The sequence below is a fragment of the Amblyomma mixtum genome, chromosome 3, assembly GCF_055824585.1.
Source record: "Amblyomma mixtum isolate Tamu chromosome 3, ASM5582458v1, whole genome shotgun sequence".
Lineage (NCBI taxonomy): Eukaryota > Metazoa > Arthropoda > Arachnida > Ixodida > Ixodidae > Amblyomma > Amblyomma mixtum.
Genome location: NC_143014.1, coordinates 350,383,805 through 350,397,433, shown reverse-complemented (window position 1 = coordinate 350,397,433; position 13,629 = coordinate 350,383,805). Strand labels below are relative to the sequence as shown.

General features: G+C 47.9%; 1 protein-coding gene across 1 annotated transcript; it reads right to left on the bottom strand.

Moving 5' to 3' along the window:
- Positions 1–1,485: 1,485 nt before the first annotated feature.
- On the bottom strand, positions 1,486–2,730 carry LOC149356341 (dnaJ homolog subfamily B member 1-like). The gene has a single exon (XM_089576316.1). It carries the CDS (start codon positions 2,728–2,730, stop codon positions 1,486–1,488), a length of 1,245 nt encoding a protein of 414 aa, XP_089432442.1.
- Between the last annotated feature and the right edge of the window lie 10,899 nt (positions 2,731–13,629).

The following is a 13,629-nucleotide window of genomic DNA, read 5'->3' as shown; positions in this document are numbered from 1 at the left end:
CTTCCAGACGCCTGCCGACATCCGAAATTGTGCACGTCGCAAGACTCAAGCAATACGCGTACCATGCCAGCTAGGACAACTCTCACCACGTTCAGTGCCTGGAACTCTGTCAACGCCCACACGTGGCTCTCCCTCACTTTCAGGCAACGAGTCGATGCCTTTCCAGGGGGGAGGGACAATGCCGCACATAGTTTAGACACCACTCTACCGGCGCCCCCGTGTGGTCTGTCTTCGCCCTTTGTCGCGCGCCGGACTTCGTCCTCTTCTGCTCGGTGCTAGGGTCGGCAGGCTGCGCTCTGCCCAGTGTGCTCGCCAGGTACTGTTCTGCCAGGGATAGAACGTTCTACCGGCGTCCGTGACAGTATGCTAAAAGCGAACTACCTTGTAATTCTTAAAAGCGGTTCAAGTAAGAGAGAGATAAGGAACATTGGCGATATAGCGATTTTTCTTCTGCAGAATTTGTATTTTTGTTGTATTTTTTTTTGTAGTGGTCGCCCAAATGGAGTTGCAGTAATTGAAGACAGAACCGAAGAGAGCATGATAAACCTGAATTTTTATCTGAGTAGGGAGAAGACATCGGCATCTTGATAGCGCTCCTGCTATCGAAGAAAGCATTTTACATATATTATGTACATGCCAATCCCAACTGAGGGGGGTTGAAAATCTAACGCCAAAGATTTTGTGCTTATCTAAAACTTGAACTTCCTCACCTGCGTATTTAAGAACGTGTAGTAGTTGAGCTGGCCTACTTTTTGCAGGGAAAATTATTACCATAGTCTTTGTAGGGTTTATTCGGAGACAATTAGAATAAGACCAATTCTGCAGTATCGTAAGCATTGCATTGCACTTTTGTGTTAGAATGTTCACATCAGGGCCAGAGATAAGTATACTGCTATCGTCGGCGTATATAATAAATTCCGCAGTATCATCAATCTGGACAATGTCATTTATGGAGACGTTAAAGAGTAGTGGGTCAAGAATGCTTGCTTGGGGGACACCACTTTCTATTGGTAAAAAAGAAGACTGATGACTCCCTATATAAACAGATGGTTGCCGATTATTCAAGTATGACTTCATGAGGTTAAGAGGTATCCCACGGACTCCATTCTGGGAAAGTTTCTTAGTTAAAACTTTATGGCTAAGGGAATCGAAAGCCTTGCTGAAATCAATGAAAAGTCCTCGAGTAAAAATTCCTGTTTCGATGTTTCGCAGTATAGTTTCCTTCAGTGTTAACAAATCTGTTTTGGTTGACTTGTCTTTTCGAAAATCAAATTGAGCATCAGACAAGATTCCTTTCGTGTTAAAAAAATTCGATAGACCGGGAAAGATGACTTTTTCAAACCCCTTCGAAAAAACCGGAATCAAAGATATTGGTCTACAGTTTAATACTGGATCGCTGGAGGTTCCTGGTATCTCTTCGTTGTGTCATGTCCGTCCATGCGCAAGGCTCCAGCACCATCTGCAGCCTCTCTTCTTGGTGTTTAGTTAGACGGCGGGAGAGAGCACCCGGAATATGACGATGAGATCGCCACGCGTCTTGGGGTATCCATGGAAAGGCAAGCCCTGTCCCCCGAAGCGTCTCACTGTTCCAGACCTCACAGGTCCTTTCAAGCGCAGTGAGATCGTACCCGCCGTCAAGGTAGGTATGTCAATCCTCGAGCTCCACCGAGCCTGCCAGGGTGTTAGATGTGCGGTGTACTGGATGTCTGCTCCGTCCCTCTTGAACAGGGCGTGCTCCTTTACGCGAATCACGAAGGCAATAGCCAGAGGGGAGCCCGTTGACGTCCTTTCTCCTGGGCATGGGAAGACCAGCCTGGTCCCGGAAGGCACTCCAGGCTTCACGTTGAACCGGACGAGCTTCTCATCGCGCCTCACGATGTGGCCGTCCGGTGCCTCGATGTTCCAACCGATCTTCACCTTCTTCGAGCAGCCGTGGAAGACTTCCTCCAGAGTCACAAAAATTTCCCGCTCGACCACAGGAACCTGCTGCTCGCGTTGGTTGGAATTCCCGGTGGCAGAGGACCTTGTTGACTGGCGAGAGTAGGCACTCTCCGTTGAGCCGTTTGCAGTGTGGCCAGACGAAGGCGCCGTTGAACGCGATTGGGAACCGGTAGGTGCGCCGCCGGAGGAGGAGCTGCCGGAGTGGTAGAACATCGCGGACCCACTGCCAAAACGATAGGTCGCCTGAAACGTTCCACAGTTGAAACCAGAGGTGTGCTGAAAACTCTCGCCGGCTCGGAACATACGCTTAAAGGCACTTCCAGGACCGAATGTCTGCTTAAATGCACCTCCAGGACCGAACGTTTGCTGGAATTTGCTGCCTTGCCCAAAAGTCTGTTGGAAAGTGCCGCTAGAACCGAACGTTTGCTGATAGGCGCTGGCAGGATCGCTACGTCCACGGAAGTTCCGGAAGAACTCATCTGACCTCCTTTGGTGGTCACCGCTGAAGTGATGACTGAAGGAGGATGTCTCCGGTCCGAAGTGACTGCCGCTGTTGGAAGAGAATCCGCTCCGGTAGCCGTCGCCGCCTGAGCTGTAGTAGGCCTCGCGCTTTTTTCGGTCAGTCAAGGCACCGTAAGCCTCGTTTATCTCCTTGAATTTCTCCTCCGCGTCGGGAGCCTTGTTCTTGTCGGGATGGTATCTGAGCGCCAGCCTCCGGAAGGCCCTTTTGATGTCCTCGTCGCCTGCGCTCCTGTCTACACCGAGCACTTGGTAGTAGTCCTTGACCATGTTCCGCTCTCGTTCACCGGGCTCGGAAGCACAAGAGGTAGGCGGGAAGCGTGAAGAAGAGACGCCTCTTCTTCTTCATGAGCCCCTTTGCAGTCTGTCTTCGTCCTTTGTCGCGCGCCGGACTTCGTCGTCTTCTGCTCAGCTCTAGGGTCAGTCGGCTGTGCTCTGCTCAGTGCTGTTGCCAAATACTGTGAGAACGCTCTACCGGCGTCCGATGACATTTTGCCTCAGTCGCTGGGTAGCGATCCATGCACGAAGACAGACCGCACGGAGGCGCCAGTAGAGTGTCTAAAATAAGTGTGGCAATATTATGAACGGCACCTTGAGATCTAATGCTAGAATTGCCCTGCTCTTATAGTATCTAGGTTTGTCGATCGTTTCTTTTAACTGTAAAAGTACATCTTGAGTCGAAAGGTTTGATCTGAAACCAAACATCGCGTTTGGGAAGAAGCCACTTTCATCTCAATGTCTATATTCTTTTAAACATTACTGTTTCCATCACCATGAATGTGCTCCAGTGTAACAATATTGGCCTCAAATTCTCGATAATGACCTCTATATAGGATTAGGAATAAGAATAATTCCTGCCGTCTTCCATTCTTGAGGAAGTGTTCCACGTGACCAGCATTCGTTACAGGATTCCGTGATAGATTCCAGAGACTTTTCGTCGAAGTTAGCTATCGTTTTTGATGCTCATCCGATCTCCGCCAGGGCAGGTATCCCTCCTCCTGTTCACTAATGCGGCACGCACCTGTTGAGATCTCCTCGTACATTCCCTCAGTGTGCGTTCCCCTGTATTCTTCCATTTCCGAACCGGCACCTTCTGACTCTATGTATCCAATTTAAGTTCTGCATTCAGCTCACTTTCGTTCCCCTTGAAGTTGTCTACAGGTTTCAACAGATTTTCTTTGTGTTATTTTGCTCTTTCCTCGGTCCTTCAGTCATCGCAATATGAACCAGATCTCATGAGGCCAATGCTACCATTGCAAGAGTCGCAGATGCTGTGCTAAATTCGAGACACACTGCTCCGGATGCTCCGTAAGATCTTTTTTCTTTTGTTTAGTTTCTTGTTCGGCTTCTGCCTCCTACGCCTCTTTGTGAGACCTCTCCTCGCTTGCCATAGATGCGATAAATGCTGGACAATGGCCTTAATCTTTTTGATTTCAGTTTTCATCTCCTCCAAAAGCGTTTTCGCCCATGCGTCAAAAACTTCAATTCTGTGCTCTTCTTTTCCGCCCATGCACTCCCTAAATTTACCCCAATTTCTAATACTCGCTGCCTCACTCCTACTGCTGCCCTTGCTCCACTCTACCGCAATCTACAGAATAAAGCGATCACTCTCTAAGTGATCGCAGCCGAGGAGAATGCAACGGTGAAATTGGGAAGCGCAACTGGCCAGCTTTCATGGCTTTCGTTGCAAGAAGAAAGCGAACGACAATGCAGATGTTGCTTGCCAATGCATGCGCGCAATCTGCCCGAGCCAAGCTCAGAAACGGGCGCAGAGCTTCCCTGGACAGAGGACTGGCCACCGGTGCCGAAAGAAACCGCATCGAAGATGTGGTCGCCCAGGTGGAAGGGCGGGAGTGGTTCTGTGGAAGATGGCCTCCGAGAGGCCGCGGACGACGGAGTTCCGCAGGCGTCCCCTGACGAAACGGAGCTGCGACGAGAGCCCCCGTCGAGCGAGGACGAGCCCGGTACGCCGCTGCATTCCGCGCCGGGCGGCGTGCTCCAATCGATCAAAATGGACACGGTTAGCATGCGGCGGGCCTTCGTTGTTTTCGCCATCCTGCTTGTGATCGCAGCCACGAGTCACAATGTCGCCATGCGGCTGAACCTCATCGCCCGGCGTTTGTCAGCGGCCGGCCTCTCCTCATTGGTGTCACCGCGAAGTCTGGTCTCCCATGTAACCAAGTGGGCAGCGACGCGGGTGTAACTGCCAGGCTGCCTCCGCGGTGCCGGACCAGGCGGAATGCTCTGAAGTCTCGGGGTCCCAGCCGCCCTCGCTGCTACGGGACGGTCTACTGGTGGCAAATTCTCGTCGTTTGTGCCAAGGACTCGAACTAGTACGCCAAAGTATTTCAGTGAAATTGCGCGCAAAATCCACCTTTGCCATGAAAGGAACAACTTGATCATAGAAGGCATGACCTTGAAGATATATTGAGCAGCAATGCCCCTCAAAGGCCGGCAGCAATCAAACTCGTTGTTTGCGTTTCTGGCTATGTTCTCCTCAAGCTGTTGCGTATTTCCTAGAGCAGATTTGAGGCAGTTTCTCAATGCGCTCTGAAATGCGCGAATTAAGAGTACTCGGCGTCAAGATAACATGCTTCACACTGTAGAAGTCTGATATTAATCTTGCTGAAACAAAGAGATGTGACTATCCGTCGTCGCACGCTGGTTGCCTGAAAAAATGCTGGCCATATACCAAACAAATGGCCCCAGGTTGCTAGGGTCCTTATGAAACTATTCTCGCAGCTTTCAGTTCCGAGTCTTTATTTGCATAAAAGTAATAAAGCTGAAAAAAGTGCGCCGATAATCATAGAACGAGATGCGACATACGTGCCTAAGTTTAGCGAGAAGTAAGAGCATTAACAAGAAGCTTCAGAGACCCGTTAAAACAGATGCTTGGGCAAGTTGGTAACTCATTTTCATCAGCGCTCGTGTGTGTCGTGTCTCCCTTCTTGTCCGTGTCTTAGTGCGCGCTGTTCCGGTGAAAACTTCAGAGACCACCGAGCAGAGGTAACGACGACTCTATTCGCAGCCAGAAGCTCCGGCGGGTTGTTACGAGGGGAAAGACGAGGAACGACTGCGGGAACATTTGGTTGTAACTCGAATACCGGAGGGGGCCGGGGTAGCTTGGTGATAACGGCGAGGAAATGGCGCCCCAGCTGTCGTCGTCAGTACTTGTTGGTGCGTATCTTCTCAGCTCATTATTGATATTTCTTCATTTGTTGGTTGCGCCGGTCACATATATTTCCACGGGACAAGCAGTAATCTTGAATTCAAAGTCAGGGCACGTCCTTGTGTGTCTTCAATTTGTTCCCGTCTCAATTCACGCAGTTTCGACCCAATTGTTTTGACATCGTGTTTAAACACCAAAGTAGGTTTCTGTGAGTCGGATCTGGCACTCTGTGAGATTATGACCACTGACCCACCTTTATAAAATGCAACGACACCTGTGACACCAATGTTTCGCTTGGTGAAATAAAATCAAGACTTCAGAGTGCCATCACCAATACCACCGTTCAGCTCTGAGCTTGGGGGCGCCGCTCGAGCTACGAGTGAACTGCTCGGCGAGGACGTTCCGTTCAGGGCGTTGTCGGCGCGTGCCATGTGGAAACTCCGAAAATCGGCTTGCCTGCGTAGCAAAATCGCCTTTGGCATGGGGGCTACCCCGTTTTGGGGCAGAAAAAACATGCAGCTCTTAGACTGCTGGAGCCAGAGTAATCGCGCGCATCTTTTCTTTACAATCCTCCAGTCGCAATAAACGCATTAAACGCAGCTCTGCCAAGACGCTGCTTCACAGGCGCAGCGCACCTGCCGCAGTCGCCGATGGGACGAAGCGCAGCTGAGCCAAGCTGCTCCTCGCCAGGAGTGTGCATGGTATACCGCTTGCGATAGGCCTGGAGTGTTGCACCCAACTTGTGTTACAGGATGAGTCATGCCGTTAAGGTAGACGGGTTTCTGCGAAGTGGTCAAGCTTACATTTAGGTTTTTTTAGAGAATCGGCAGTTTTTACCTAATCATCGCATGCCACGCTGTGGCGGTGCAGCAGATTATTGCAACAAGGATCGGCACGCGGATGCACTTCATTCGCTCCGTTGCAAGGGTGGCTCACTGGCACATTCTAGCGTTCTAGACAGAATTTTACTGCAAAACTCGTTAACACGCTGACAAGAAAAAAGAACCGTTAAGTGTCTTTCAGTGATTTTTCTGGTGTCAGAAATACAGAGGCAGCTTCAAAACATGAAGTTTCCACGTTGTGCGAAACGCTTGCATTGCCATTATAGCGCACTGATTAGGACGCACCGCGCTTATAATAAAAATGTGCTTGCCGACACTAGAAAGGCTGATGTTAATATGAGGCGTGCACTATATGTTGATAAAAACCCGTTAGCCCGCGTGTCTCGAAGACATATTTTAATCGCGAAAAGTGTTGTGCGTGCTGCCTCTGTAAGGACAGGTGTTATTACGGCCCTTGTGTATGGTGATATGGGGCTTGGTTATCCATGGAGAGGGTGGTATAATTATTTCATTCTGGTTCCATTTAATTATGATTCACTTTGTAGCTCATTACTGCCCCGTTCTCTCGCCGTCACTGGAATCAGGCCAGTCAGCCGGAAGGAGAGTCATATTTGAATGAAAAGAAATTGATCACAGCTTAGTGGCAATTATGATAGCCGTGGTATTTATTTTATGTGTTCCATCCGCTCATTATGAACAAACGAACCCAATGCGGTGAAAAAGAAAAAGCGGCTACATTGTCCTCGCTTTCCATCTAGACAACGAATTAGAAATCTGCATTAACGTTTAACTTATAACACGATTAATGAAGTTTTAAATTCGAACGCACAGAAGGGCAGTTTTAACTGCGAAACTCAAGGACAGCCACTGGCAAGCTTACTCGTTTTCTGCGCATGCAAACAGCATGACAGTCACCGGGCCTCCCTTGGCTGTAGAGCTAATTGCGAAATATGACCTTCTACTTTTTTCATTCTTGCGTTACATAAAAGCTTTCATCGCTGATGTCCCGGAATTCAGATTTTCTTAAAACCACGCGGTGTCGACCGCTTACCGCTCCGCTATCACGGCGGACGTTTCAAACGCCGAGCAGTTATTTCTTCCGTGCCTTGTTCTTTACATATATGAAAGACTGCTTCACTTGCACAAGGTTGCCACCATCGAGAAACAAGCGCGAATTTATCGTGAACTTTTAAATCAAGCAGGATTCGTCTGCTTACCGCTGAAGCCAACCTCCTTAGTGCCACAAATGAGATTAATTCAGGCCCCTTCTCTAGTTTCTGGAAAATGCATATAAAATCCATTTATTTTCCGGCCTCGCGTCACTCATTTGGTTCATGTGGGCGCATCGTCTATTCCACCAGTTGGGGATCCGGACGTGACTGGAACGCTCAACTTTCCGGCGGTTGCGCGATGTTATTCATTCATCGACATATGTCCGCCACTTCGTAGTCGACCACGATGATTGGTTTGGTTTATTGGGGTTTAACGTCCCAAAGCGACTCAGGCTATGAGGGACGCCTTAGTGAAGGGCTCAGGAAATTTCGACCACCTCGGGTTCTTTACCATGCACCGACATCGCACAGTACACGGGCCTCTAGAATTTCGCCTCCATAAAAATTCAGCCGCCGCGGCTGGGATCGAACCCGCGCCTTTCCGGCCAGCAGCCGAGCGCCGTAACCCCTGATCCACCGTGGCAGGGCCGTGGAACACGATGAATAGCACCCGAACGGCTCAAAATGGCCGGCGCCGAATTCGAGCATAGGTTGGAGCAAGAAACTGTGCTGCCATCTCCAAAGCATTGAGCTTCTACCTACCCCATGCTGCCCGAGAAGTCCGACTGGCTGCCCTGCCAAGACCTGTCACCGTTCCCGACCGCTTTCCCGACTGCTATCGCAGATTTTACGGCACCACTCATAGTACGACCATAATTTCGAAAATTTACCTCGCAGGGAGTACTTGTCCAGCCTTCGGGGATATCAAAAGCTACGATCCGTTAACGCGTGAATTTGGGCCCGTTGGTTATCCTTGAAAACAGCTAGCGCAAAAAACGGGGCGAAAGAAAGATAACACAACACGAGCGCTGCTAACAAGAAGGCTTTATTGCAACGAGGAAATATATAGAAAGATTGCGTACATATTGTAACGTGGCGGCCAGCCGAAGATTAAGGCGTGGTGAACGATGGTTAACAGATGATTTAATGGCCGCTGGCCTTGCGCGAGCGCTCCGTCGCGCGCCACTGCCAGCTTCGTCTTCTTCGTAACAATATAAACAAACAGAAAACAAGGAACCACAATCGTGGCAGTGGAAAGTTAAATCCTATCTATGGCTGTTAACTTTTGAACACATAGCTGTTAACTTTTGTCTGCCGCCATTGTGGTTCGTTGTTTTCTGTTTGTATATGTGTATGCAACCTTTCTATATGTTGCCTCGTTGCAATAAGGGCTGTTGTTAGTTGCGCTCATGCAGCAGGCGAGGGGAATGCATAGTCCGCTTGCTTCGGACTTGTTATTTCCGTGATATGTTCTCGAACCAACATATCCGTATCAGTTTTATTCAACTCTTGCTTATGTTGCTTCCAAAAAGAGTATAAAAATTTCCTTGGGCTTCTTCATGCGCTGTAATGTTTTTACTGGCCATCGTTGGGTGATGAAGTTGAATCTTGCGAAAGCTAACAGTCCCCTCGTATTTTGATTTCCAGAAGCTCAGTTTGCGGCTACGTTCTCTACGGCTGAAACTGTTTATGGACGAAGATGACAGAAAGAAAATAAAAGCAAGAACGATTTTTTTTTCAGAACCCTCTTTAGTGCCCCTCAACAGCTGCGCTCCAAAATATGGCTAAATATGGGAACAGTCCACTAAATCAATCGGCGTTAGCCGGCGGATGGGCTTCGCAGGCTGATTTGCGCTTAACGTTGGATGTTCGGTCCCTCGGCCTGTCGCCAGCGCCGCTGCTCTTCGGTCCGGCTTCGCCGCCGACCGGCTTCTCGCTGGGCGAAGAGCACAGCTGCGCTTTGTCAACGACGAGCCTCGCCAGCACAATCTAGACAAGCGCCCTTTCCAGTCATTTATTATTGGCTTTGAGCGCGGAACAATTTTGCTCCACCGAGTTCCCTCTATCTCTCTCTGATTTATACATTCTTTCTCTTTCTCTTCAGGGGACAAACAAAGGGGTAATAAAAGTGCAGTTGCAGCACCTTCCGTACACTCTGGTGTTTCGGTTTATTCTTTGGTTGCTCCGGGCGCCCGCAGAGGGAATCTTGGGCTCAGCTCCCGGCAGCTGAACACTTTCTTCCGAGATGGTGTTGGCAGAAGTGCATAATATATTAGATTGTCAAATGTTTTAGGGGCAACACCCAAAAATGACAAGATTTTGTAATTAGTTTGTAATTGTAATTTGTCACTTTGTGATTGTGGTAGACCTGCAATCCACCTTTTTGGTTCCCCCCAAAAGCATTTCACCAACGCTACCATATGTTACACGGCCCTGTTAGCTCAGTTAGAGCGACTGCTCCGGTGAAGCAGCGGTCCCGGAACCCCGGAGCGGGACTAATTTTTTTAAACTACGAAGTTTCTGTTGAAGCTGTATAGGTTTCCTTTGTAGTCGGATGGATCGCTTGGCTAGTTGCCAATGATCGTAATTAGATAACCAATTAGACCGGCTCATTTCCCTGTTGGCTTTACCGGCTCCGATAGTGAGCGGCGGGCGGCATCGCTGCGTCTAACTCTTATTTAAAGCTGTCGGAAAGAGCGTCCCTCGAACTCCTTTCTACTTCTTCCCATTCTCCCACCGTCGCCTCTCCATTCGTGATCTCATCTTCCTCTCCTGACCGATTCGTTCAGTCACCTTGGACGGGCTTCATCCATGTGACGGCTAGATGTGGCCTCCGTACACCAGTTGAGTTCACAGAAAACCAAAATCAATAAAGCAAAACGCTTGGCGGCTTTATCGAGACATACATCCTGTTCATCTTAAGTTTTCTTAGCATGTAAGGACCATCACTTTGGAAGAAGAGACGCCCTTGTTGAAACCTCCTCTCTTTTAGCAATCGTAGTATACATCTATGCAGGAGCATCAGGGGCAGACTTAGGAGTTTCCCAGGATAAAAACATTTAATGAAATGACCGCACTGGACTCCCCCCCCCCACCCTTCGTCCGCAGTCCGTGTTCGCACTGATTCCAATCATTTTAAGAGATAAGAAGGAGGAGAGAAAGAATAAGATTTTAACCATTTAGCAGGGACTCAAATTGGCTTATAAAGGCTTTTTACAGTACTAAATAAATCCCTTTCCATCCCGCCGCAAATTTAGTGCCATTGTCCAGTGCATGGAGCAGGTTTTTCACTACCAGACCTAGGCACAAAAGAGGACCGCGCAGAAGAACGGCACGGATACACCAGAAACACAGCAGATATGACAGGCGCTCACTGCCCACTATTTATAGTAAAGTATATATAAAGCCGTATAATTAGGGAGCGAATGTAGCACGGAGGCAAAAGGGAAACTATAAGAAGGAAAGTACCGTTCTTGAATCTGCGCGTCCAAAAGACGATGTCCAAAATAAAAGCCGCGGCAGGAGATGACGCAGAAAGCGCTAAAAACATCGAAGAAAACTCAGTCACATTCTAAAAACAGATGAAGCTTGTACAGAAAGGAAAAAATGTCTGTAGGCCATGTGTTCGTCAAACGAAGCCGAAGAATGTCCAACCTTGCTGCCCATTAGAAACTAGCGTCATCTGCTGTCGGCCAGGAGTGCACTGCGTGTAACTAAATGCAAATACCTAAAGCTTGTGGTTTCGAGAAAACTAGAGAGTCCCGAGAAATGCTGCGCGAATATGGTGACTGTCACGGCCGACTGTTCCTTTTCACTGCAACTGCGCATTGTGCTCACTGTTTCCCACGGCCCAGACAAAAAACGTTAGAGATTACTGGAGCACCCGCATTAAATAAATGCGTAAAATGACATCGCAATTTATAACATCACACATCATGACGTCTCACCAAGAGGTCGATGTAACACTTCCACACTTTTCACCTCAACTGAGAATTGTGACCGAAAGTCGAGATCCTGGAACCGGAAGTTGATCAGTTATCGATCAGTAATCGATACGTTATCGATACCACAATAATTCTCTTATGTTATTGATTGATTGTAAAACATTTTATTCGCCGGAAAGAGCTCGGTAAGAGGCCTCGTTAAGTGGTCGAGAGTACGCAGCCCTCGACGACTTTGTCAGCCCACTCCACCGCCAAAACTTGCGTTCTGGGGTCCGAGCTAGCCAGCACGGTCTCCCACCACTCGAGAGAAGGAGCGGTGGGAATCCGCCACAAATCCGGTCACGTGGTGCGCACTTCCATAGTTTTCGAATTTGGCGCCACTTTTGCTCCGGCCCCGTCCAGTTTTTCAAGATTTTTGGACCTAATTAATTAACTAATTAACGCATCTCAACCCCTCGATTTCCCGCACGAGATTTTTTGATGCTCTATCGAGGGTACCAATCTTTTTCGCAGAAACCCATTCGTTCGGACGTAACAATGTGGACAAGCTCCGCCGCTTTTTGTACATTTTGGCTCTAATTAATTAACTGATTAACCCACCTATCCGATTCCCCATACGAATTTTTTTGATACTCTATCCGATGGTACCATTCTTTTTGGCAAAAACTCATTCGTTCGGACGTAGTCGTGCGCACAAGCTCGTGATGACACGAAACCGCAAACACAGGGATGCAATGCTTGCGCATTAATCAATGGGACGCAGCGAACATTCAAAACCGCCGCGGCAATTTTCAGTGTTCAGCGCCAAACAGAACGTGGTGCTAGCCGTACAAACTAGAAGTGTTTGTCCAGGTTTTTTAGGCTTCTCCATGCAATGGAAGATCAGGCGATTCATTTTGCGTGAATGGAAGCGATTTTGTTCACTGCCGACGTACTTGTTGATGGCACCCTGCATACATAACAACCAGATTTTATCACGAAAAATAGTTCGTTGTAGTATTGCAGCACACAAACGCATATAATGATGGAAAAAAAATTAGAGATTAACACTGCGCTGAGTTAGATATGTTATTTATTTCGAAAGAGGCTTGTCTTCTCTTTAAGTGGTTTTTGTCCCAAAGCGACTCAGGCTATGACGGCGCCCTAGCGGATAGCTGCGGATAATTTCGACCACCTGAGGTTTTTTAATGTTCACTGACATCGCACAGCACACGGTTCTCTAACATTGCGCCTCCATCGAAAATCGATCGCCGCGATCGGGAACGAACCCGCGTCTTTCGGGTAAGCGGCCCAGCACCATAATCAGCGAAGCAACCTGGCGGCTATATCGAAGCAATGTACATATACAGGGTGTTTTTTTTTAACATTTGAAGATTTTTATTTAAAAAATTTGGAAGGATACGTCAGTGCGGTCTGTTGAGTCGGATTTTACAGCAAAGCGTGCATTATATACCTCAAATATGTTTGTATCTTAACAATTAATTAAATAAATTCCTCGATTTTTTTTTTATTTTGGGGGCAAGGTTGTAGTGCGAAATTTGTGGCCGTCGGCGCCGAAGGTGAGCCCTTTTTTTAATTTTTTTTAATCGACAATGGGGTTCGAAATATCGCATGTTAAAAATACGCATGTCACTGCTTGCTGAGTTGGCTTCCTCGAGTTATCTAAAAAGGAAATGGCGTCGCTGTGCCTCCTCTTTTTCAGGAAATACACCAACCTCGCCTGTGTTGGATACATCAGAAGTGCGAAGCCTGAGACACTGTTTATTCAGAATAAAATTTGAGAAAACCTCGTCAGCGGCTTTCAAATGTGGATTTTTTTGCGTCTTATACTACGAACCACATTGCCGATTATGAAAATTAAAAATCATAGCTCGCCTTGAGTGGTGGCGGCTATTAATTTCGAAGTGCAGGCTTTCACCCTAAGATAAAAAATTAAAAAGCTTTATTAGTACAATTTAGAAAATAATTGGTTATTTATTGATTCCCTTGAGGTACACCTTATTCCCAAAATAACCAAGCAACATGGTTTTGCGTCTAAACGGTATAAAGAAGCCTTTATGTTACCCCTAAAGACCGAAAGGCGTCAGAACATGAGTGCAGGTGTTCCCCTTGTTTCACATAGATTCTGAGCTTTAAGGGCTGCCATAACTGCTTCTATATGC